The sequence below is a fragment of the Dunckerocampus dactyliophorus genome, chromosome 2, assembly GCF_027744805.1.
Source record: "Dunckerocampus dactyliophorus isolate RoL2022-P2 chromosome 2, RoL_Ddac_1.1, whole genome shotgun sequence".
NCBI classification, from domain to species: domain Eukaryota; kingdom Metazoa; phylum Chordata; class Actinopteri; order Syngnathiformes; family Syngnathidae; genus Dunckerocampus; species Dunckerocampus dactyliophorus.
This window is the reverse complement of record NC_072820.1, coordinates 22,531,457-22,555,160: the sequence shown is the minus strand read 5'-3', so window position 1 is coordinate 22,555,160 and position 23,704 is coordinate 22,531,457. Positions and strand designations below refer to the sequence as shown.

Sequence of the window (23,704 nt, the reverse complement as noted above, 5' to 3'; positions counted from 1 at the left end):
TACTCGTTCCTACCGAGGCAAAGTTCGATTTTGATATAAAAGTAAACATATAAAATCATGTTTACGCTAGATCGGCGTTCTAGTTATGCGAGGCAACAAGTGAAGGCAGGACTTCTAGAGTGACTCCTGGAGTTTAACTAACTGGCTCTGTGGCGCAATGGATAGCGCATTGGACTTCTAGTAAATAACTCTAGTGAAGTTATTCAAAGGTTGTGGGTTCGAGTCCCACCAGAGTCGCTGCTTTTTACTGTTAAAACGAATACTGAAAGTAGTACTGACAGTTCTATCATATTACTGTACTTCATAAGCTTCAGCACTGAATGAAAGTTAACTTCTACCGAAAATTCAAACCAAACCAAATTTGTTAGTTTAAAAAGTAATTTTCACTGCAACTGACAGAAATGTCACAGAATGATGGTCAACTACAACAATCAATAAATCCAGATTTAATTCAAACATTTGCATGTTTCAAATCATCTGCAGACACGCTCAATTTAGACAAACAAAGGTGGTCTGACATACACACAATTAATAATAACCCAATCATCAAAAATACTGACCAAATCAACAAAATTAAGTTAAACCAAATAAATACTGACCAGTGCAAACAAAATGTTGAATGTGTTACGCGGTTACATGCTCGTCCAGTTTCACTATCGTACTCAAATAGTTTTTGCATGTAATATTAATGTTAATCTACATTATTTCAACTTAAAGTGTTGTCAGTCAACGTGTAGCATGCGTCTTAAGTGGCGGGAATCTGCGGTAGGCCAAACTCATCCACCAGGACACCTTCCTGCAGATAAAAGAAGGAAATGTTACATATTCCCGTTTATCTATGCAAAAAAGATGAAAACTCAATTGTTGTTTGGGGGTTACTTTGTTTGACTTGCTCTCTCCAGGCATGCCCTCAGGGATGGAGGGAGCAGCCGAGGCATCGTCCAGGTAAGAGCTGTCCTCATCCAGCAGAAGCTCGTCTCCGAGAGCATCCAGCTCTGAAAGCAGCATTGTTTTTCTTACAAATATGTATGTTACAATCAATACAGAACAGTGACTGCAACATAAAGGATGTTGCTTGATTATTAGAGACAAATATCATTCATAAGCTTACAAAATAAAGAAATAGTAATATAATAGCAATTACAATTATTTTTATGGCTATTACTATTTCTTTATTCTTTATAATAAATAGTAATATCATCGCAATTACAATAATTTTTATGGCCATTACTATTTATTTATTTTGTTATATTATTATTATTATTATTATTATTATTATTATATTATAGCAACTTTTGGGTAAAAAATATTACAATTACAGATTACAAAATAAATATTATTAAGCCTGTCACAATAATAAATAAATCGATTAATCACACGATAAATAAAAACAAAGTCGGTAATTTTGCAGGTCTCTATAAACTGAAATGTGCATGCGTGTTTGTTTTCGTCTTACAGATATTGTCAGTAGTTCTTGTCTGTCTCTATACCACTCAGGCTACGACAAGATGGTTCACTGCATCTCTCTGGGCGCGTTGGTTCGCTATTGGAATGAACGGAGAGCGCGAACCCTCCTCTTATCTACCTCTTATCCACCTCTTATCCAGCCTCTTTGTCCCAGTAGGTGGAGGCGAGGCTGCCAGTGGGTTGATACACAGAAGTCCACCAGGTTAGCGTTAGCACAAGTTAGCGTCGTGAGCTATCTTGAATACTGTATGAATGAAGGCACAAAAGCGATGGTTTCTATGCCACAACCCCAGTGTGGGAATATTTCTGTTTGAAACAGAATGAACAAGGTGAGCGCATGAACACTAACGAACCGGTATGTAGCATTTACTGGAAAGTCGTGACAACAAAGAAGGGGATAGCGCATATCTCAAACAACCATCCTGTCCAGTTTTCCCAACAGGGAAAAATATTACCGCTAGAGGTTCAGCAGAGCCCTCACCCAACGCTTACTGAGACGTTTCGTCTGCAAAGTATAAACAAAACAGCAAAAAATTGTGCACGCTCACAGACAGTGTCGTTCGTTACATGTTAAGCCTTCCTGCCTTCATTATTCAAGTGCAATTTTGTTTACTTGATACTCCATTAGATTTTTTGTTTTTATTGTTGTGTGTGCTTTTTATTGGAGTGTTTTTTTCATAAAAAAGACAGGGTCTAGTTTTGTTGTTTTTGGTTATGATTGCGATTTTTATTTAAGTGCAATTTCTGAGACTGAGACAGAGTCCATTTTATTTTCATTGGCTTTTTTTTGGCTTTTTTCTTTTTTTACTTTATGATGTTTGTTTAATTTATTTAAAAGCTCTTGACATGCCAATTACAACATTACATACTCTTGAGAAATTAAAGTTTATTGCTGTTGATACGATGTATTCGCTTTATTATGCTATATAATTAATGAAAAAATGGTCTGAAAAATGTTGTCAATATTATCGATTATCGTCCAGCAAAATTTGTTATCGTGACAGGCCTAAATACAATGTGCCCTGTGACTGGCTGCCGACCATTCCAGGGTAGAGATGTCCCGATACGATCTTCAGGATCGGGATCGGCTGCCAATCCGCTGTATTTGTGAAGATCGGATTATATCAGCTTCCGCCACGAGATCTGGCCGATCCGGTTTCCGTATAACGTTCGTAACTCTGAGCCACACTCCAACATAGTAGGTGCAGTAATGCGTCTCAAAGCCGGTTGCCACTCGACTCCCACCACACCGCAAGAAGAAGAAAACGCAACACCACCACAAGCAGATGCAGACATGTCTGCGGTGTAACGTGGTGAAGTTAGTTTCACATTGGACGTTGGATATTCGGCTCTGTAGCTACAGCGGTAGTTCCCTCTCACTGTGCCCGGACTGCTGCGTCATGGTGTAGGGAGCTCGCACAGGAGGTGCCGCTCTGGTTGCTTATAACAGGGACCGCACAAACACTACTAAACATGTCGAAACAGCGGGGAAACCCCTTGGAAACTCCTCTGTTACGGAGCGTGAATGGAAGCTAGCGGGTTTCGCTTAGTTTAGCTAGTGCAGCCATTAGGGCAGATAGTATTGTTGATCTGAATGCCCTTATGTGCTCTACAGATTTGCTCTGCTTGGGAAAAGTGTGATACACCCTACACCTGTTATACAGAATTGATTTGACTTTGATGATTTGTTGTTTTGCAAATTTGGAGCGGCCGGACCGGAGCAGCAAAAAACAAACAAAAAAACGATGGGTACGGGATCGGATCGGATCGGATCGGATCAGCAAGACTATAAATAAAATCGGATCGGAAGCCAAAAAATGTGGATCGGGACATCCCTAGTCCAGGGTGTACCTGCTTCTTGCCCAAAGTTAGCTGGGACAGGCTCCAGCATGCCCCCACCACTCTAATGAAGACAAGGGGCATTGAAAATAAATGAATGAATAAAAATAAATACATAGTGATCTAATTACTTTAGGGATCACTTTTAAGACTGTTGTATATAATTATGATTATTTTAGGATTATTTTTATTGCTATGATATTATATAAAGAAATATTAATGTAATTATGATAACTTTTAACAGTTTATATATGTATATATATATATATATATATACATATATATATACACTTATAACACTTTAATAACTACGATTACTCTTTTTGCAATTATATATAATTACTTAACGATTACCTTTATTGCTATTATATTAATAGTTATTTATTTTGTAATCTGTAACTGTAATATTTTTCTACACAAAAATAGCTGTAATATAATAATAATACAACAAAATAAAGAAATAGTAATAGCAATAAATGGCATCATTATTGCTATTATATTCCTGTTTATTATGTAATTTAATAAACATTTTCAACACGAAAATAAAATTAATAAAGATGATTATAAATATTACAGTAACTTAAAAAAACATTATTATTTTATATTTATTAGACTATTTTTTATCATGAAAGAATAATAATACCAAATAGTTATATTTATTATTAATAATATCCTTTGGCATTTATCTGATCATTATAATTAGTTATAATTACTGTTTGTATTATACTGTGGCAGTTTATAATAACAGTATATCAAATCATCTAAAAATGTAGGTAGAAAATATAAAATACTAATACATATTGTATCATTAATAATAGCCATCATCATCAGTATGATTTGTATATTATTTATATTTATACTATGGATATAAAAAATATGAATCAAAATGGTATATATTAGGTATTATTAATAACAATAACTGCAATATTATGTTTATTACTGCTTCATATATGCTTTATACAATGCTATGTACATTTTCTTCAGTTTAGAGCCTAATATTAGTAATATGAATGATTATGTGCAAATTATTCTGAGCTATATTATTATTATTATTATTATCATTATTATGAGTTATAATAGGACCAGGCACAATAATACAAGCACTTCTGTGCAACTGCATGTACTAGAAAGATTCAGTTGTAAACTTTTATAATCAAACACGAACATTCTTTTGGTGTTTTTGTGGTTAAATGCATTGCTACTGAATGACACATCAAGATCGTCAGAAGCATTACCTGCTTCTAGATCGTCCTCATCAATGTCCGGAGTGCCGTAGCTGCGACTCAGAGCCTCTTGGACCTCGTTGGCATCTTCCATCATGTCCTCCAACTGATCCTGCAGGTCCTGGAAGAGCAAACAAATGCATTTTCTGAATCAAGTCATAAAAGAATCCTGAACATGTTGTGTTGAAAATACATCATAGCCTATCACAGAATTTGCTAAATATTGCACAAATGAGACCCCTTGTGGCTGTGAGCAGTATAAGGGATTTGAGACAAATAGTGTCACTGTCCAATGACAAACATTTGTTTCCCAATGTCTTTGTGTTTTAACTAGGGCTGTCAAAGGTAACCTTTATTTTTTTGACGCGCCATTAACGTGCGCACGTCCTGTCTGACCCTCAGCTCACACCATAGTTTGAGGAAGTAGCGTTGACTGTGGAGCCACTAACGGGAACAAATATTGAGCAGAAATGGACAAAGACAAGGGTATTTAGAAATTGAGCTTCAAAGCCCTAGCAGATGGCTCTCACAACAACACCAAAGTTATTTGTATCTACTGTCGCTGTGATAGGCATATTCGAGGACAGCTATTGCGGGACTTATGTCAATGTGACCAGTTTAACATTAGTTATAACATTATAACACTGGTTTTGTCCTAAAAAAAATATGCACCTACATCAATCTCATCCAGTTTGACATCCTTATAGGCTCTTTTCATCTCCTTGGCGCCCATCCTCATGGCATCCACCTGGAAAAAGAACGACAACAACAACAACGTGTTTTTATAAATGTTTGGTGTATACAGGGCTTTTAATAGGACGAAAACAAAGCCTACAGTAGATTTGGTGTCTTTCAGTGTCTGAAGGGTATAGTTGGCCTGCTCCATGTTGAAAGACTGCTGAGCCAGCTGTTCTCGCTGACCTTCATACCTGTTTCAAAACAAGAACAACACCTAAAAGTGACTTTTGAATCATCTTTGAACAGTAATATGTGTCCCGAAAGCTTTTTGATGAAAAATCTCCTTCAGTTGTTTGCTCCGGCTATGATGCAAACCACATTTCATAACAAACATCTAGTTTGTAATTTCGGTACTCACATCCTTTTCTGCTTCAGGACTCTCATCGCCTTCTGTTTCACAATGTTCTGCAAAGGACAAATTATAGGACCACAGTTGCTACATGAGCCATTCTGGTCTTTTTTGAAGTATGTGTCCCACCTTGGAAGGCCCATCTCTCATCTTCTTCATCTGTTCCTTGTACTTCACGAGTTCGGCCTCTAGTCTGCCAATCTTCTTCTCCATGGACTCTCCCCTAGCATCCACCTCAATAGAAGACAAAATACATGGCCACATAACCAGACATGTCATTTGACAAATATAACTATAAATACATAATGCAATAGAATGACTAGAATAAAAGGTTCTAGTAACAGCATTAGCTTCTTTATTGCCACCATGCTAGCTAACTAACGGTGCAGACATGTTATAATAAACAACAATACACTCCAGCTTTGCCAGTACTCACATTGCCGATACAGTCCGACAAATTCGGCGGTGGTCCTTTTGATTTATTCCGTCCGAATATTCTGTTCATCTCTGCAGCGTCCTTATGTCACACGAAGCGTTAGTTTTCCTTATAAAAACACACAATATCGCCAAACGTTAAAGGGATTTCGCCATTGAAGCCACCCGGAAGTGAGAGACTGTGATGGATAGAGTCTGATTGGTTGGTGCGAGGTGGTCCAGCCAATGAGTGTTGGAGGCACACGGCTGCCCTCATGTGGTGAGAGTAGATAATGCAACTTGACTGAAAGCCTATTGTCCCCCTCGTCCACTTGCTTTGTTTGGCGTCATCACAGCTCTAATGACTTGCTTCTTTCCTTCTAGGCACATTTACTTTTTTGACAGTTATAGTTAAGACTGAAGACCAAAAATACATTCTGCTTATCCTGGGCGATAACTCCCCATGCATAACTTTGAGCTACTACCTTTCTACTCCACATATCCTCACTTGATATCCCCATAAATTAATACAGTAATATTTCTCTTGTTATATTAATTTAAAATTCCATTGTTATCATTAGCTGGATATGCTGATTGACTGGGATGAATATAGGGTTGCAAATGACAAACGACAATGCCTGGAAATATTCTGTAAACTTTCCATGAGAAGTTAAAGGGGACTTATTATGCTTTTCCTCTTCTCTGACCTATAAATGTTGTTACAATGTTGAATTCTCGTGTGAAACGATGCCAACGCGTCAGGTAATGAGGTCTGCGCATTTGGAAGTGAGACTGTCCTCCCCCCGTTCTGCTTCGCTCTGCTCTGTTCACAGTGTTAGCACGTATGGCTCCCAGGAAATGTTTGTTCGGGTGTGCCTAAAGAGGCAAGCATCAGGCAGAAGTGGTTGGAGTTGCTGATTCCAGGCCAGCAAGAGAAAAATATGCTCATCTGTCAACGGCACTCCACACAGGACTGTTAAGAGAACATGGGCCAATACGAAACTGGACTATCCGTCAAACTCTTGCTGAAGTTCGATACCTTTCCAACGGTACTTGGTCGTGTTGAAGAGTCAGGAGAACAAGATGTAAGTAACAATTTATCAGTGTCTTAACTGTGTTTATTTTGTGTAAGTAATTACACAGACCGTTTGGGCGGGATGCAGGAAACACAGCAGGAAGAGGTGCAGAGTCTGGAAGATCTAGAAATATCGTGTGTAGCTGCTCTATAGGAGTCCAGAACTCAATACAAAGGCCCGAAAATGAGTATAATACTGTAGGTCCCCTTTAAGCTAAGGGATATGTGGGGGGCAGGAAACACTTGAGAGTTACAGTATTTATTCATTCATTCACTGTAACTTAAACAGACATATTATTTCACATTATAAGCAGATGTGCATGCCAACTAACATTAAAAATATGTATATTTCTTGACAAAAACTTTTAAGTTGTATCATCAGACCTGCATCCACATGTTCAGGAAGCGCGGGGGAAGAGAGGGGCTGAGCTGTCAGCTCATCACCACCTGGTGATGAGTTGGATTAGATGGATGTCGGACAAATGTGTAGTGAGGGTGTGCTGGGAACGTCTGGCAGAGTTGCCCGTTTGTCAAGTCAGTTCCATCACTGTGGCTGAGGTATCTGGGGGGCTTCAGGTTGAAAGACGACGATTTGAATGTAATGCTTACTGTATACATTTTTTTTTCAGTGTGTGGATTTATGGTTTTAAATCATACTTTGTGCGGGTTAAACCATATTATAAACATTATAATCAGATATGCATGCAAATACAATAATAGTATTTTAACCAAATAATATGACAGTATACTCAACTAAAATATGAAGGCAACACTTTAGTTTCTGGTCCCGTTTTTCATGAGCTGAAAGCAAAATATGTTTTTTTGTGTCCACAAAAGGCCCATCTCTTTCAAATATTGTGTTCACACATCTGTCTAAATCTGTTAGTGAGCATTCATAATTCATAATCCAGCTGCCTCACAGGTGTGGCATATCAAGACGCCAGTTAGACAGCATTATTATTGCACAGGTGTGCCTTAGGTTGACCACAATAAAAGGCCCCTCTATAATGTGCAGCTCAACTGTACTGGGTTTTACATCTGGAGGTCAGCTCATGAAAAATAGGAGCAAAAACAGGTGTTGTGTTTATATGTATTCATATTTTTTCCAGTGTATGTATATAATATGCATACATTTTTGCCAATATAAAGAACATTTGAAAATATGATTTTGGTTGTTTGGATTTAATAATGATAATTATGTATTTGTCTGTTTGTCAGTTTGTGTTGTACAGGTGAAACCTTCATAAAATAAACATAATGCATATATATGCATGCATATAAAATATAGGTTGTAATTTCAAAAAATCTTTTCATGTATTTTTTTTGCAGATTATATTTGAATACGATAGATGAAATATATACAACACACAAGGTAAGCAGGTAAGCTTATGCTGCAGGGTTTTTTTTTTAAACAACATGTACGCTCAAAAGCAAATTTTGTCAGTAATTCCCATACATTCCGATGATATCCTTCTGAAAATTCCTGGAATTGTCCAACCGCATATAGAAATCAAATGTGAAAAAATGTTTGCCCCCTTCCTGATTTCTTATTGTATGGCATGTTTGTCGCACTTAAATGTTTCAGATCATCAAACACATTTAAATAGTAGTAAATGACAACACAACTAAACACAAAATGCAGTTTTTAAATGAAACTTTTTATTATTAAGGGAGAAAAAAAATCCAAACCTACATGGCCCTGTGTGAAAAAGTGACTGCCATTATCCACAAATGGCAAAACCTGGTGAACCTTCCCAGGAGTGGTCGGCCAACCAAAATTACCCCAAGAGCGCAACAAAGACTCATCCAAGAGGTCACAAAAGACCCCACAACAACATCCAAAGAACTGCAGTCCTCACTTGCCTCAGTTAAGGTCAGTGTTCATGACTCCACCGTAAGAAAGACACTGGGCAAAAACAGCCTGCATGGCAGAGTTCCAAGACACAAAACCACTGCTGAACAAAAAGAACATTAAGGCTCGTCTCAATTTTGACAGAAAACATCTTGATGATCCCCAAGACCTTTGGGAAAATACTTTGTGGTCTGACGAGACAAAAGTTGAACTTTCTAGAAGTTGTGTGTCCCATTACGTCTGGTGTAAAAGTAACGCTGCATTTCAGAAAAAGAAGATCATCGCAACAATAAAATATAATGGTGGTAGTGTGATAGACTGGTGCTGTTTTGCTGCTTCAGGACCTGGAAGACTTGCTGTGATAAATGGAAACATGAATCCTGCTGTCTACCAAAAAATCCTGAAGGAGAATGTCTAGCCAACTGTTTGTGACCTCAAGCTGAAACAAACTTGGGTTCCACAACAGGACAATGATCCAAAACACACCAGCAAGTCCACCTCTGAATGGCTGAAGAAAAACAAAATGAAGACCATGGAGTGGACTAGTCAAAGTCCTGACCTGAATCCTATTGAGATGCTGTGACCTTAAAAAGACGGTTCATGCTGGAAAACCCTCCAATGTGGCTAAATTACAAGAACTCTGCAAAGATGAGTGGGACAAAATTCCTCCACAGCGCTGTAAGAGACTCATTGCAAGTTATCGCAAACATTTGTTTGCAGTCGTTGCTGCTAAGGGTGGCCCAACCAGTTATTAGCTTTAGGGGGCAAGCACTTTTTCACACAGGGCCATGAATGTTTGGATTATTTTCTCCCTTAATAATACAAAGTTTCATTTAGAAACTTGATTTTGTGTTCAGTTGTGTTGTCATTGACTATTATTTAAATTTGTATGATGATCTGAAGCATTTAATTGTGACAAACATGCAAAAAAAGTAAGAAATCAGGAAGGGGGCAAACACTTTTTCACACCACTGTAGTCCATTTTGACTCCGGTTGAAGTCAGCAAATACGGTTCCTTTTCTATTTAACTGGCCTTGCACAATAGTTAATTAGCCTGACTTGCAGTGGAAGAGACATAACTGAGATGAGATGAATGTTCACAGCTGGAATGGCCTAATGTCCCAAGCATCATCTGCAGCGCACCATGAAGCTCGCCATTCAAGGCCATTGATGTCGGAGAAAAGAAAAACACTTATGGATGCGCACTCACCATGGCAACGCTGTCTTTAGAGTCCCAAGTGAATAGCAGCAGTACATCCCAGTTTTTTAGAGAGAATAAGACAGATAAGACACAAGAATGATCCAAGTAGGGATGCACTTCCTTCACAGCCATATTTACCGTACACAAACACACACGCTGACTTTACATCACACACACTGTATTTGTTTACAAAGCAACTGAAGTGATAGACAGTACAATGATACAATATAACACATTAATATATATTACTGTGACAGCGTTGCATTAAAGGCATGCTGATCCTTAGAAGTTAATAGGAAACAAAAAGGCATCTACGCACACGAGCCTACTTGTCAAGCTGCATTATGCATTTTGGCCACAGGGGGCAGCATAAATATCACGTCATTAGTTTCCAGTTATAATCATCAAAATTGAAAGAAACAAACATTTGAAATATATCAGTCTGTGTATGATGAATTTGTATAATATACAAGTTTCACTTTTTGACTGATATTACTGAAATAAACGTCTTGTTCATATTCGAATATCTTGAGCAGCACCTGTAAATGTGTGCAGGTGTGTTTCGCGCTCTCTCTGCTCCCTGCTTTGCTCGTGCTGCCTTGTCCGCTGCAGGCTCGTCATGCACCTGGGCCACTCTGCTGCTTCTCACTGGCTGCTGGTGTGACGCTGAGCAGCAGCCTGGGTTTTTGCTTCCGTTAGTTTCTACCTTCTTGTTTTGTCCTGGTGTGACCGGCTGTCCTGTTTTAAGGTTTGTTTTGTTTAAGGTTTTGTGATTTTTTTCTCGTTTCGTTTTTGTCCTCATTAAATATGTTATGTTCCCCTCGGTTCTAACAGTCTCCAGTAAATCATAAACGTTTGTTGGCTTGTTGTCTATGACTAATAAAGATCAATTCCCAAAATAAGCACATGAGCCAATAACGGAGTATTGTAGCCTTAACCATTTCTTTTCCCAATTACCGTATTTCTTCAAATAGTAGCCATGGCCATTTCTTTACTAAGTAACATCAGGTAATATCAGGTGTTTAACTGTACAGCACATTTTATATATTTTTTTATATTTTTCTAGACAAATAATAATTCAGAAAAATAACAGTAGTACAATCAAGTATGTATTCTGATAAATATACTTTCCTATGCTATTGTTATTTTTGATGATACAATACCTTTGTTTGCGTTCTCTTTCAACTCCGCCTTCAGCATCAGCTTTACAGATACCTTGTGAAGGTGGCAAAGACGTCTATCACAACACATGGTGGCAGCCATGGTAGTGATTAAACTTTTTACCAAAAAGGAGGCATTTATTTGCGGTGTGGCGCTGAATTTGTTCACATGAGTGCACCACGCGATTAATAGAAGACCAGTAGCAGTGTGGATTAGAGCCGAGGCCACTATTAGAGGAAGCAGGTTAAAAGCAGCAGTGAAGGGAGGTTGTGTTTGGGATGTGGATGAGGAGACGCTCAGACCGCCGTGGTGATCTGGGTCAAGATGTCGTTGGAGTCCTCCCAGCCGAGGCCGTGAGGCGAGGACGCATCCATCGCTAGTCATACGGGCCTGGCCTGCCTGGGGTCGCCGCGATTCTCCGGGGGACATGAGTGGTCCCTCAGGGTGCTCCTTACCCGGCTTATGCCCTGACAGTCCCCTCGGGTGGCGGGGCAGCAGAAATCCCTGAAGCACCTCTTGAAGTTCTCGTCCAGAAAGGCATAGAGGATGGGGTTGAGGCTGCTGTTGGTGTAGCCCAGCGCTACACAAAAGAAGTAAGCCGCTATGACCGGTGTTGTCTCGGGCACGTCTGCCGACAGAGCCTTGACCAGGATGAAGATGTGGATGGGCGTCCAGCACACCACGAACACGGCCACCACCACCAGGACCAGGCGAGCGATGCGGCGCAGGTTGCGGTCCTTCTCGCGAGAGCCTGACAGCAAGCGGACACTTTTGAGGCGCAGGACCATCAGCGTGTAGCAGACACTGATGATGATGACTGGCACCACAAAGGCAAAGATGAAGACGCAGATCTTCATCAGTGTGTCCCAGTAGCTGTAAGGCTCTGGGAACTGGAGGGCGCACTCTGTCGTACCTGCCAACCACAAAAAAACACAACGTGACATCTCTACTGCCATGAAAAACACATATCTCTACATCTGGTGATCGAAAAACTATTTAGTTTCATGTTTAGAATCAAAAGAAACATTGGAATGCCTGCTGGATGCTGAAAGAAGCTAACAGTCTTTTAGCCGTTTAGCCGCTAATTGTTCTACCTAGCATAACTACAGGTCAAAAAGTAACATAACAATAAACAAAAATGAATGGAAGCCCGTTTCTGCCACTGGTCAGTCATAGTTATGAGAAAAAAGTCAAAAATTCCGAGATAAAAAGTCATAATTCTGGGATAAGAAAGTCATAATTATGAGTTAAAAAGTCCAAATTATGAGATAAAAAGTCAAAATTATGAAATTATGCTTCACATAAGGATTGTGGATGATGGGAAAAATTCCATCATCCTTAAAGTGCAGTTTTCCTTTAAGTATGTTCTAAATAAAGCTTAAAAATGCAAAAAGAAGAAATGGGAGTGAGACAAAGTATTTTTCGAGTAAAAACCATAGTCTTTAAAAGCCAAATTCTTGGCAAAAATGTGGATTCAATGTCATTTTATGTCAGGTATTCACTCTGTCCTAATGTCTTGATGGCAAAGGCAAAAAAGCTTTCTTTCTTTCAACGAGGTCGGATTGTTGAGCTGCATAAGCAAGGCCTCTTGCAGTGTGCCATTGCTGCTGAGGTTGGACGCAGTAAGAAACTTCTTAAAAGATCCTGAGGGTTATGGAACAAAAAAGTCGAGTGGTAGACCCAAAAAATGCTACCGGATCCAATTGGCTGTCCGACACAAGACGCTCCTCTGCCCAAATGAAGGTTGTTACTGGTGCCGAGTGCAGTCCAATAACCATCTGACGGCATCTGCGAGCGTGGGGTTTTAAGACGAAAATACAACTTCAAAGGTCTCGTCTTCTTCAACACCAAAATTGCCCGTTTGGAATTTGCACAAGAGCATCAAACATGGGACATTGAAAGGTGCAAGAAAGTTTTATTCTCTGATGGGAAATTTTTTTTACCTTGACGATCTTGATGGCTTCCAAAATGATGTTTTCCACATTGCACAGTGGAGGGGGCGCCATCATGATCTGGCGTGCGTTTTCCAGTTTCAGGTCGTGCAGGGGCGTCAAACGGCAGATGGCTATCTGGAGATGTTGCAGGGGGCATCCCTCATGACTGAAGGCCCTCGTCTGTGTGGTAATGACTGGCTTTTTCAACAGGACAACGCTGCAGTTGACAATGCCCGACTGACAGAGGAATAACCTCACTCTTTTGGACCATCCCGTGTGTTCACATGATCTAAATCCAATTGAGAATATTTGGGGATGGATGGCAAGGAAAGTTTACAAAAATGAACCTCACTTCCAGACAGTGGATGCCATCTTTTTTTTGGCTCTGGTCCTACACTTCTGATCAGCTGATGAACAGCCTATATCAGACTGTTTTTTGCTATAAATAACTTCCTCAAAAAAGTTTTTGCATCACTCCCATTTCTTCTTTTTGTATTTGTAACAGTGCAAAATGTAAATTTACACCACTGTAAGTTCACAGTTTTTAATAGAAAAGCAAATTATTGAATTAAATCTAATTATTTGAATAAATAATAATACATGAATAAATATATTGTATATTTGCAAGAGCATTATTATCTGTGTAAAGGGAAAATGAATGATTATTTTAATTTTTCAAATGGCTGTATTATACTTATCTGTGAAGGAATATTCAGGTTGTGATATACTGTAGCTCTTGTACTCATGTGTAGAGAGTGAGTGTACTTCCATATGCTTATGTGTATAAAGACGCGCATTATAGTGTTAATCGTGGAACGTGGGGAGTATTAGAGAGGAAAGACACGGGCTGTCATGGGACATAGCAGGGCAGTGATCAGACGTTATATATATGATCAATATAGAAGACAAATAAGATGATGTGGACAATGGATCTTAATGAAGACTCCATGATGATCAGCTGTGCAGTGACTGCATGAAGGCATGCGTGATTGCCCCAATGATCTTCTAACCACTGCAATCAATCCAGGGGTACCATTGTTGGTCTTGGTGCTCCCCAGGATCATGGCGGGCACGCCGGCGGCCGACGACAGCACCCAGATCAGCACGTTGATGACCTTGGCCTTGGCGGGTGTGCGGAAGTCCAGCGCCTTGACGGGGTGGCAGACGGCCACGTAGCGGTCCACGCTCATCATGGTGAGCGTGAAGATGCTGGTGAACATGTTGTAGTAGTCGATAGAGATGAACACCTTGCACGCCACCTCGCCAAACGGCCACGAGCTCAGCAGGTAGTCGGCGCTCTGGAAGGGCATGGTGGTGGTCACTAGGGCGTCGGCCACCGCCAGGTTGAGGATGTAGATGTTGGTGGCGGTCTTCATCTTGGTGTACCTGACAAAGCACACATACTGTACTACATCTTCATCCTTTGCAACTGTGTACTACACACACTCTTCCATCTTGAGATCCTTCATTTATACCATCCTTCCATTCTTCCTTCATTCACAATATCCTTCCTTCCTTCATTGCGGAAGAAAAATAAATGTCATCGTTGGCTGGACCATGTTTGTCATTGTGTGATATGTTGTTGCCGCTCGTTGTCGCCTGTTACTCACTGAGTTGCATTGTAGAATGTAACAGAATAAACTATGTGTTTATTTTATTTACAGTTCATGTTGGATTTTATTTTGCGCGCTGCATAAATTTGCTGTGTGCTGAGAACGCTGGAGCAGTGCAGGCGCACAGCTTCGAGGGAACATTGGGCCTCATTCACGAAACGTTCTTACGCACAAATGTGTTCTTAAAGCCTTCTTACGAAGATTTTTGGCATTCACGAAACGTGTTCTTAACTCACAGTTCTTAGATCTAAGAACAAATTCTACGAACGCTCAGGAGGACTCTTACGCACAAGCAAAGCTTGCACTTTCAATGCGCAATCGCCCTCACGATGGATTTTGCAACCTGATCCCAAAAAATGTAGTGCAAATAAAATATCCCAACAATTATTTATCATCAAAACAACAAAAATATACTCCATCGATAAATATATATTCAAATCCCAATTCATCAAAAAAAAGTAGCTGGCTGGACGTGCGCTGCGCAGAGAGAGAATGTAAAGGGACCATTAGATTTATTTGCTGAAAGCGACGAATATTTGATGTCCCGCTTCAGGCTTCAGGCTTCCCTCTCTGTTCTTGCAGGTGTGCAGGATCATCAGAATAACATCGCAATGAAACGTGGTGTGTCTATTGCGCACGGAGCACCCCCAGATAACGACATGCGCCCCCAGCCACGTCTTGAGCCAGAGCACGGGGCTGCTGTATTAATTAGGCAGCGTCTAATCAAATGTAACCACAGAAAAAATAAATTGTCACACACAAACTATGTATTTTGACTTTATTTTTCCATCATGATGGTGAAAATATTTTCTAGAGTTTCCGAAATGGTTTGGTTTCTGATTGATGGCCCACCTCCCGTTTCCTCCAGATCCCTCCGGTGCAGTCCAATCTTTTTTTTTTACTCTGATTTTAAGTCAAACCACTTCTTTTTAACCTCTGCGGTGGTGCGTTTCTCCGTGGAAACAGAATTTATGTTTCCTGCAATGGTGCTCCATGCCGACTCTTTTTGGATGGCCTGATGACCGGTGGATACACGTGAAAATAAGGTGGTCTTGTGTTCGGTCACTCCTTGTAAAAGCACCTCTATTTCAGTAGAATTGATGTTTTTCTTTCGTTTGTTGTCCAGCTGCTTCTCAGTCTCGCCCTTGCGCGTTGCCATCTCCACCTCCAGCTGCCTGTTGCGCACGGCACATTTTTGACCTTATATAGGAAATAATAGACGGTGACCTATGCAAATTAGGCCTCACATGCACGGGCATCGCAGTTGGCATTCATCAACCTAAGAACACCGGTGCAAACGATTATCCCTACTTAAGAATGTGTCGTGAATGTGGCGAGGTTTCCAACCAGCGCCTTCTTAAGTACACTTCTTAAGAAGACTTTTAAGAAGATGTTCGTGAATGAGGCCCATTGATCCTTGCTTCATTCATACTATTCTTCCCTTCCTTCCTTCATGTATGCCCTCCTTCATTCCTTCATTAATACCACCCTTCCTTCCTTCATATTTCTACACATCCTACCTTCCTTCCATCATCTTTCTACCCATCCTCGCTTCCTACATATTTTGACCTATCCTTCCTTCCTTCCTTCCTTCCATCCTTTTCCATCCAATTTGTTTATGTCATGGTTGATGAACCTCGTTGCTCTGCCAGTGCTGTCACCTAGACTTACCATCTCAGTTACTTTTGAATTGTTTTTCCACAGAGGTTTTCCTTTGTCACTTTTAGTTTTGTTCCTGTTGCATTGTGCAAATAAAATTATTTTTATTTCTGCACCTTGCCGCCTCGTCTCTGCATATCGGGGGTCAAGTCTTCGACAGCAGCAACCCCCGACGTGACACCTTCCTTCTTTCTTGTCCAACCTTTCTTCCCACTCTTCTTCCTTTCTCCACACCCATCCTTTTTTCTCGTCCTTTCCCTTTTTTCCACCCATCCTCCTTTTATTTTCTTTCTTCCATTTGTCTTTTCTGTGTCTTTCTATCCACCACTGATTTGTGTGTTACCTTTTAGCTAAGCAAAGATTGATGTATGCACAGTAAGGAATTAAGTTTGCCAAAACAATGAAATTCCAGTAACACAAGAAGCAATGATAAGGTAAAAAAAACTGGGTAAGTAAACAAGGCAGTACTAGTGAAGTAAAATTAAATAAAGAATAGTTTCTATTCACTCTTTCCTTACTATAGATGTACGCTTCCTCCTTCTTTCTTTTCTTTCGTTTTTCTATTCTTTCTTTCTCTTCTTCCATTCTCGGTCTTATTTGAATCCATCCGGCATTCTCCTTTCTATCTATTCTTTTTTTAATCTTTCCATGCTTCTCTGCTAGTGCCCTCCCCTCCCAGAGAGTGACCAACATGCACGCATTTTGACCACTGAACACGCCTGTACGCCTCACCAGGCCTCTCCAGGCAGCAACCCACAAGCTCCATCCAAGAGCCCAGTTCCCAAAACCCGGCCAGAGACAGTAGTACACCGGCTCCCCCGGCAAATGTTGAGTGAGCAACGTGCAGAAGGGTCGAGCGAGAGGGAGAGAGGGAGTGACAGAGCGCAGTGACGTGCCTGACCACACAATAGTTATTGCACGCTAATATGACTCAAAATCTGCTACCTGAAAATTAAGGCACTAATATAACTCTATAAACGTGCCCCTCCAAAAAAATCTTGGAGCTGCGGCTCATTAGGGCTGGCTATTGTAACGCATTGACCAGTCTCTCTCTCGTCACCACCACTCGCCCACAACACTGAGCCAACAAGCTGAGTTGTCCGACCCTCAAAGTAGGGGTGACCTAAGTGCAGCTCGGGGGCCATCTGTCATTGCATCACTGCAGAAACAAAATAACATTTAAAAAGCTGCAAAAATGGTAAAAAACAGAAAAGGCACTATGAGAAGCAGCTAAAATTTGAATAATAACACAAAGCTTTGTATTTAAAGCCAAAGCTTTAAATATCTATCACTTTTTACTTTACTGCCTCCACTGCAGTAGCTCATCACCAAGCATGAAAAAAGACGCAAAGGTACAAGAGTGCCATCTAGCGGTGGAAAATAAAATGGCTTTTTTCTGTACTTTGGTGTGAAAGTGATCCACAAGTTTCCAGTAGCAGCAGCAGCAGCAGCTGCACACCACATGGTACCAAACATCAAGTGTGTTTTCATTATTATTAATATTAGTGAAGATAAATGAAGGTTAGCAGCAGTTCTGACCTGATGATGACGTACATGACGAGGCAGTTTCCCACTAAGCCCACCACGAACACCACCGAGTACACCAGCACGATGATGGGAATGATGGGCGACATGGGCTCGGCGTCGACCTCCTCCCACGTCGCGTTCAACACCTCCAGGGACGAGGAGGTGCACTCTTCCTCAGCCTGGACCCCCCATGGACACCTGTCCCCCCCCCTGTGGATGTGGACCACGCCGCTGTCCATCCAATGTGCGCCAGTTGACACTGCCAGCACAACAAAAAACAGCTTTTCACACTTTTTTATTGAATAAACTCAAATGCGTGCGCTTTAGTGTACTTTTACGAGGACAACGACACATTTAGGAGAATATAAATGCAGAGCGATTAAGTTTTTGCACATTTAGGAAACACAAATGATGATTTTTTTCGAAGACCATTTTACGTGGCAAAAAGCGTGGAAAGGAAAGCATGCATTTTCCCCGTCATTCCGAGCAAAAACAAGGAGCTTTACGACATGTTCATGTTAAGTAGACTTAACTGCAGGATGAGCTCTACTGACATTTTGATGACAACAAAAGCAACATGAATGAGCTTTTAAAACACATTTTGGCGACAATAAAAGCAAAAAACACATTAGTGTCACAAAAGGGAGCTTACCTTGTTAATTCAGCTTTAATACTAAGTTGTTCCAAATAGCAGGAAGCTTTGATGAATTTCGACGGCTTCTTTTTACGAAAAGAATGAATGAATGTGTGTAGTTTCAAGCTTGTTATTGTGGAGAGAAGGAGAAGATGAAGACGAAGATGGATTGAATGAGGCTCAGCGGTGCAAGCGCCATTGCCACCCCCCCTCCGTGACGCCATCCCATCTTTTCTAACACAGTGTGCACCTTTATTTGAATACAGCATTTATTTATACTGTATTCATCTACTCACATACACTCATGAATACGCTTGAAAGATGGACTACCGAAGGAAAGCCTGCATTTAATAAGAAAAAAATACATGTTACATTAATTTTATAAATCGCCTTTCTACAAAGAAATGTCAGTTCATTCCTCTCGTTTATACAATCACACACGCACTAATATACTTGGGAAACAGTTGGGCACCAAAAACAATGGATATGATCTTCAAAATTTATGGTGCCTGACTGTTTCCCAAGTATATTAGTGCGTGTGTGAATGTATAAACGAGAGACATTGAAATTTCGTTGTAGAAAGGCGATTTATGAAAGTAAGTACATTTACATGTATTCCTTTACAGCCCAGCCTTGACCCATCCAATATGGCGGCGATGTTGACGTATCGCCGCAGAGGACAAACCCACTCGATGCGCCATCTCTCTATGTCTATGTGTGTAACCTACGCCATCTGTCTATCTATTGTATAGCAGCAATATACGTCCCCCCCCCCAATAAATGTTAGAGAAATTACAACATAATCGATCTTGTTTTTCTTATATAATACTCATGGTGCAAGTGGATAAATTATAAGCCCTATTTTCTTGGTTTCATAAATTATTTTGTTTTGTTTTTTTTCCACTGAAAAAATAATACAGACAAAAGCATTTGCTAGCTCGATGCTAACCCTATGTTTGGATGGATGGTATTTCTCCGTTTAGAAAAAAAAAACTTGTTCATACATTTAAAAAATAATCATTAAGCTGACATCCATCATGGACAACACCTCTCACCCGCTACATGACACTGTGGGTGTTAGCAGCTCCTTCAGCAGCAGACTGTTACACCCACGGTGTAAGAAGGAGAGGTTCCGCAGGTCCTTCATACCGACCGCTGTCAGGCTCTACAACACCTGCACCACATGAACCATGTTGTAGTCACTATGTCACTATGTATTCTTTACTTGCGTATCTTGCTTGCTGTTGTAACAAGTGATTTTCCCAGCTGTGGGATAAATAAAGTACAATACAATACAATTACCACAGCACGTGACGTCGCAGATGTTTGCTAAAGGAGGAAGTGACGATCATCACGGAAGTGATGATTTTTTTTTTAACCGACCAAGCTAACAACATAACGAGCAACATAACAATTTAGGCTTAATCCCAATTCTACCCCTTCCCCTGCCACTTAAAACCTAGGGCCAAGGTTAAGAAGCCACTAAGAAATGGGACACCACCTGATTGTCATTACATCATCACCCTCCACCGCTTGCTGGCTGTGACGTAGGCAGATGAGATCATTAAACTGTTCATAATAAATGTTTCCTACCATAAAATAAGGTGCATACATTTCTACATTATTTCAATGCTGTATAGCCTACCTCAGAACACCTTTTTTAATAAAAGGCGCACATTTTTTCACAAACTGTGACATTTATTGCAAAACAACAAACAACTGTAATAAATAATAGCTTACAACCAGCACTGTAACGACATTTATAAAAAATATAGAATGTATATGTCGTGTCGTCCTCCCACTTCTTTCAAAACAAAAACAATCATCGAACACATGCCACTAAAAATACCTGGCAGGGGTAGCACATTAAAAAGCTTTAATAGGGCATTTGACCGCATGTTTTGGACACACGGGTAAAGAGAGGGGCTGAGCTGTCAACTGATCACCACTTGGTGATGAGTTGGATTAGATGGCGAGGGAGGATGCCGGACAGACCCGGGAGACCCAAACGTGTGGTGAGGGTGTGCTGGAACGTTTGGCAGAGTCTCCTGTTCGTCGAGTCTTCAGCTCTCACCTCCGGCAGAGCTTCTCCTGCATCCCGGGGGAGGACGAGGATATCGAGTCCGAATGGGCTCTATTCCGTGCCACCATTGCTGAGGCAGCCGACCGGAGCTGCGGCCGCAAGGTGGTCGGTGCCAGTCGTAGCGGCAAGCCCCGAACCCGATGGTGGACACCAGAGGTCAGGGCTGCCGTCAAGCTGAATAAGGAGTCCTATCGAGCATGGATGGCTTGTGGGACTCCTGAAGCAGCTGACAGGTACCGACAGGCCAAGCTGCACGCGGCTTCGGCGGTGGTCGAGGCAAAAACTCGGGTGTGGGAGGAGTTTGGTGAGGCCATGGACGTTCGGGCGGCCTCGAAGAGGTTCTGGCAAACCGTCCGGCGCCTCAGAAAGGGGAAGCAGTGCCCGGTCCACACTGTTTACAGTGGGGACGGGGGCCTGCTGACCTCGACTGAGGATATAGTTGGGCGGTGGAAGGAATACTTTGAGGCCCTTCTCAATCCCACTGACATACCTTCCATAGAGGAAGCAGAGACTGAGGACACGAACGCGGACAGTTCCATCACCGTGGCTGAGGTATCTGGGGTAGTCAAAATGCTCCCCAGTGGCAAAGCTCTGGGGGTGGACGAGTTTCGTCCTGAATTCCTCAAGGCTCTGGATGTTGCGGGACTGTCTTGGCTGACACATCTCTTCAACATTGAGTGGAAGTCGGGAACAGTACCTCTAGATTGGCAGACTGGGGTGGTGGTCCCCCTTTTCAAGAAGGGTGACCGGAGGGTGTGTTCCAACTATAGGGGGATCACACTCCTCAGCCTCCCTGGGAAAGTCTATTCCAGGGTGCTGGAGAGAAGGGTACGACCGTTAATCGAACCTCGGCTACAGGAGGTGCAATGTGGTTTTCGTCCTGGTCGCGGAACACTGGACCAGCTCTAGACCCTTGCAAGGGTACTGGAGGGTACTTGGGAGTTTGCCCAACCGGTCTACATGTGCTTTGTGGACCTGGAAAAGGCATTCGACCGTGTCCCTCGCGGTGTCCTGTGGGGGGTGCTCTGGGAGTATGGGATTGGTGGCGCGCTACTACGTGCCATTCAGTCCTTGTACAACCGGAGCAGGAGCCTGGTTCGCATTGCCAGTAGTAAGTCAAGCCTTTTTCCGGTGAACGTTGGCCTCCGCCAAGGCTGCCCTTTGTCACCGATTCTGTTTATAATTTTCATGGACAGAATTTCTAGGCGCAGCCAAGGTGTCGAGGGAGTCCAGTTCGGGGGCACTAGGATCTCATCTCTGCTATTTGCAGACGATGTGGTCCTGATGGCCTCATCGGGCTGTGACCTGCAGCGTTTACTGGGACGGTTTGCATCTGAGTGTGAAGCTTCTGGGATGAGACTCAGCACCTCCAAATCCGAGGCCATGGTTCTCAGTCGGAAAAGGGTGGATTGCTCCCTCCGGGTTGGGAATGAGGTCCTGCCCCAGGTGGAGGAGTTAGGAGTTCAAGTATCTCGGGGTCTTGTTCACAAGTGAGGGAAGGTTGGAGTGTGAGGTCGATAGGCGGATCGGCGCAGCGTCTGCAGTAATGCGGTCGCTGTACTGGACCGTCGTGGTGAAGAGAGAGCTGAGCCGGAAGGCAAAGCTCTCAATTTACCGTTCGATCTATGTTCCCACCCTCATCTATGGTCATGAGCTTTGGGTCATGACCGAAAGAACGAGATTGCGGATACAAGCGGCTGAGTTTTCTTCGTAGGGTAGCGGGACTCACCCTAAGAGACAGGGTGAGGAGCTCGGTTATCTGGGAGGAGCTCAGAGTAGAGCCGCTGCTCCTTCACATCGAGAGGAGCCAGCTGAGGTGGCTCGGGCATCTAGTCCGGATGCCTCCCGGACGCCTCCCTGGTGAGGTGTTTCGGACATGCCCAGCTGGGAGAAGGAAGACCTATGACAGGCTGGAGGGATTATGTCTCACAGCTGGCCTGGGAACGCCTTGGTGTCCTCCCGGTGGAGCTGGAGGAGGTGGTCGGGGACCGGGAAGTCTGGGCTTCCCTACTGAGACTGCTGCCCCCGCGACCCGGACCCGGATAAGTGGAGGAAAATGGAATGGAATGGAAAAGGCCATTTGAAGAACAACACTTGACGGAGTATGGTGAGTTTTGGAGGCTCACGGTCACGGCAGCTAACGCAGCCATGTGGCTAACACTCGCTCATATGTGTGTGACAGACGGCCAAGCAAATTTAATAATAATAGTGCAGAGTGCAGTGGCGGGGATAAAGCATGAGCATTAGCAAGCGCAAACAAAAGTAATGCTAAATAATCAACACACCAAATAGGAGCATGTGGAGGCAGGTAAGAAAGTAGGAGCAGTAGAGAACAGAACACAGAGCAGAGTAACACAGGAAGCACTACAAAATAAAGGCATGAAACAGGAACAGGGGCAATTTAGTGCAAAATAAACAAAAAGACGCGCAAACTAAAACACAGAGCATGACAGTCTCAGTCTGATAGTCTGATATATGTTGTCTTCAAAAAGTAAGTAAAATATGTTTTTGTCTAAATTAAGGTGATTTTATGGTTCCTTTTTTCATATCATATATAGCCAGTACAAATGGTGCAGCCAGGAAGTCTCGGTCCCATGGAACTAAATCACGTTGCCCTCCCCACGCCTTTCATTAATTACTAATTACCTTTTTTTGGGCCCCCTGGCGGTCAAGGAACCTTGGAATTGCCTTTATATGGCACCCCTGGCCAATAGGGATAGAATTATAAGAAAATAATAATTCAGGGATAGAATTAGGATTCAGCCATAATGTACAGTATTCGAAGAGTGAAGCCGCAAAATTTGAAGTGCGAAGTGGCGAGGGACGACTGTGGCCTTTGTGATTCCTTAAAAAAGGTTTACACTTGAAACAAAATACTCCAGGCAATCTTGGTATTGGGTTCTTTTTTGTTTATTCAAATTTCTTTTCCAACTGC

General features: G+C 41.9%; 2 protein-coding genes and 1 non-coding gene across 4 annotated transcripts; 1 reads left to right on the top strand and 2 right to left on the bottom strand.

The window, feature by feature from the left end:
* Window positions 1–143: 143 nt before the first annotated feature.
* On the top strand, window positions 144–237 carry trnar-ucu (transfer RNA arginine (anticodon UCU)). Its single transcript has 2 exons — window positions 144–180; window positions 202–237. It is a non-coding gene; the product is annotated as a tRNA-Arg (tRNA).
* Window positions 238–431: 194 nt separating this feature from the next.
* On the bottom strand, window positions 432–6,229 carry chmp5a (charged multivesicular body protein 5a). Its single transcript, XM_054766998.1, has 8 exons — window positions 6,053–6,229; window positions 5,746–5,850; window positions 5,626–5,672; window positions 5,365–5,458; window positions 5,206–5,277; window positions 4,542–4,650; window positions 880–995; window positions 432–796 (listed from the first exon to the last, which is right to left on the bottom strand). Exons 1-8 carry the CDS (start codon window positions 6,119–6,121, stop codon window positions 746–748), a joined length of 663 nt encoding a protein of 220 aa, XP_054622973.1. The 5' UTR covers window positions 6,122–6,229; the 3' UTR covers window positions 432–745.
* Window positions 6,230–8,312: 2,083 nt separating this feature from the next.
* Window positions 8,313–18,879, bottom strand: oprk1 (opioid receptor, kappa 1). Of its 2 annotated transcripts, XM_054769101.1 has the most exons (4): window positions 18,705–18,879; window positions 18,065–18,311; window positions 14,287–14,639; window positions 8,313–12,232 (listed from the first exon to the last, which is right to left on the bottom strand). In XM_054769101.1, exons 2-4 carry the CDS (start codon window positions 18,289–18,291, stop codon window positions 11,700–11,702), a joined length of 1,113 nt encoding a protein of 370 aa, XP_054625076.1. In that variant the 5' UTR covers window positions 18,292–18,311; window positions 18,705–18,879; the 3' UTR covers window positions 8,313–11,699. The 2 variants fall into 2 exon arrangements, with proteins under 2 accessions (XP_054625076.1, XP_054625077.1); XM_054769102.1 differs by lacking the exon at window positions 18,705–18,879 and having other exon boundaries at window positions 8,313–12,221; window positions 14,264–14,639; window positions 18,065–18,168.
* Window positions 18,880–23,704: the final 4,825 nt, after the last annotated feature.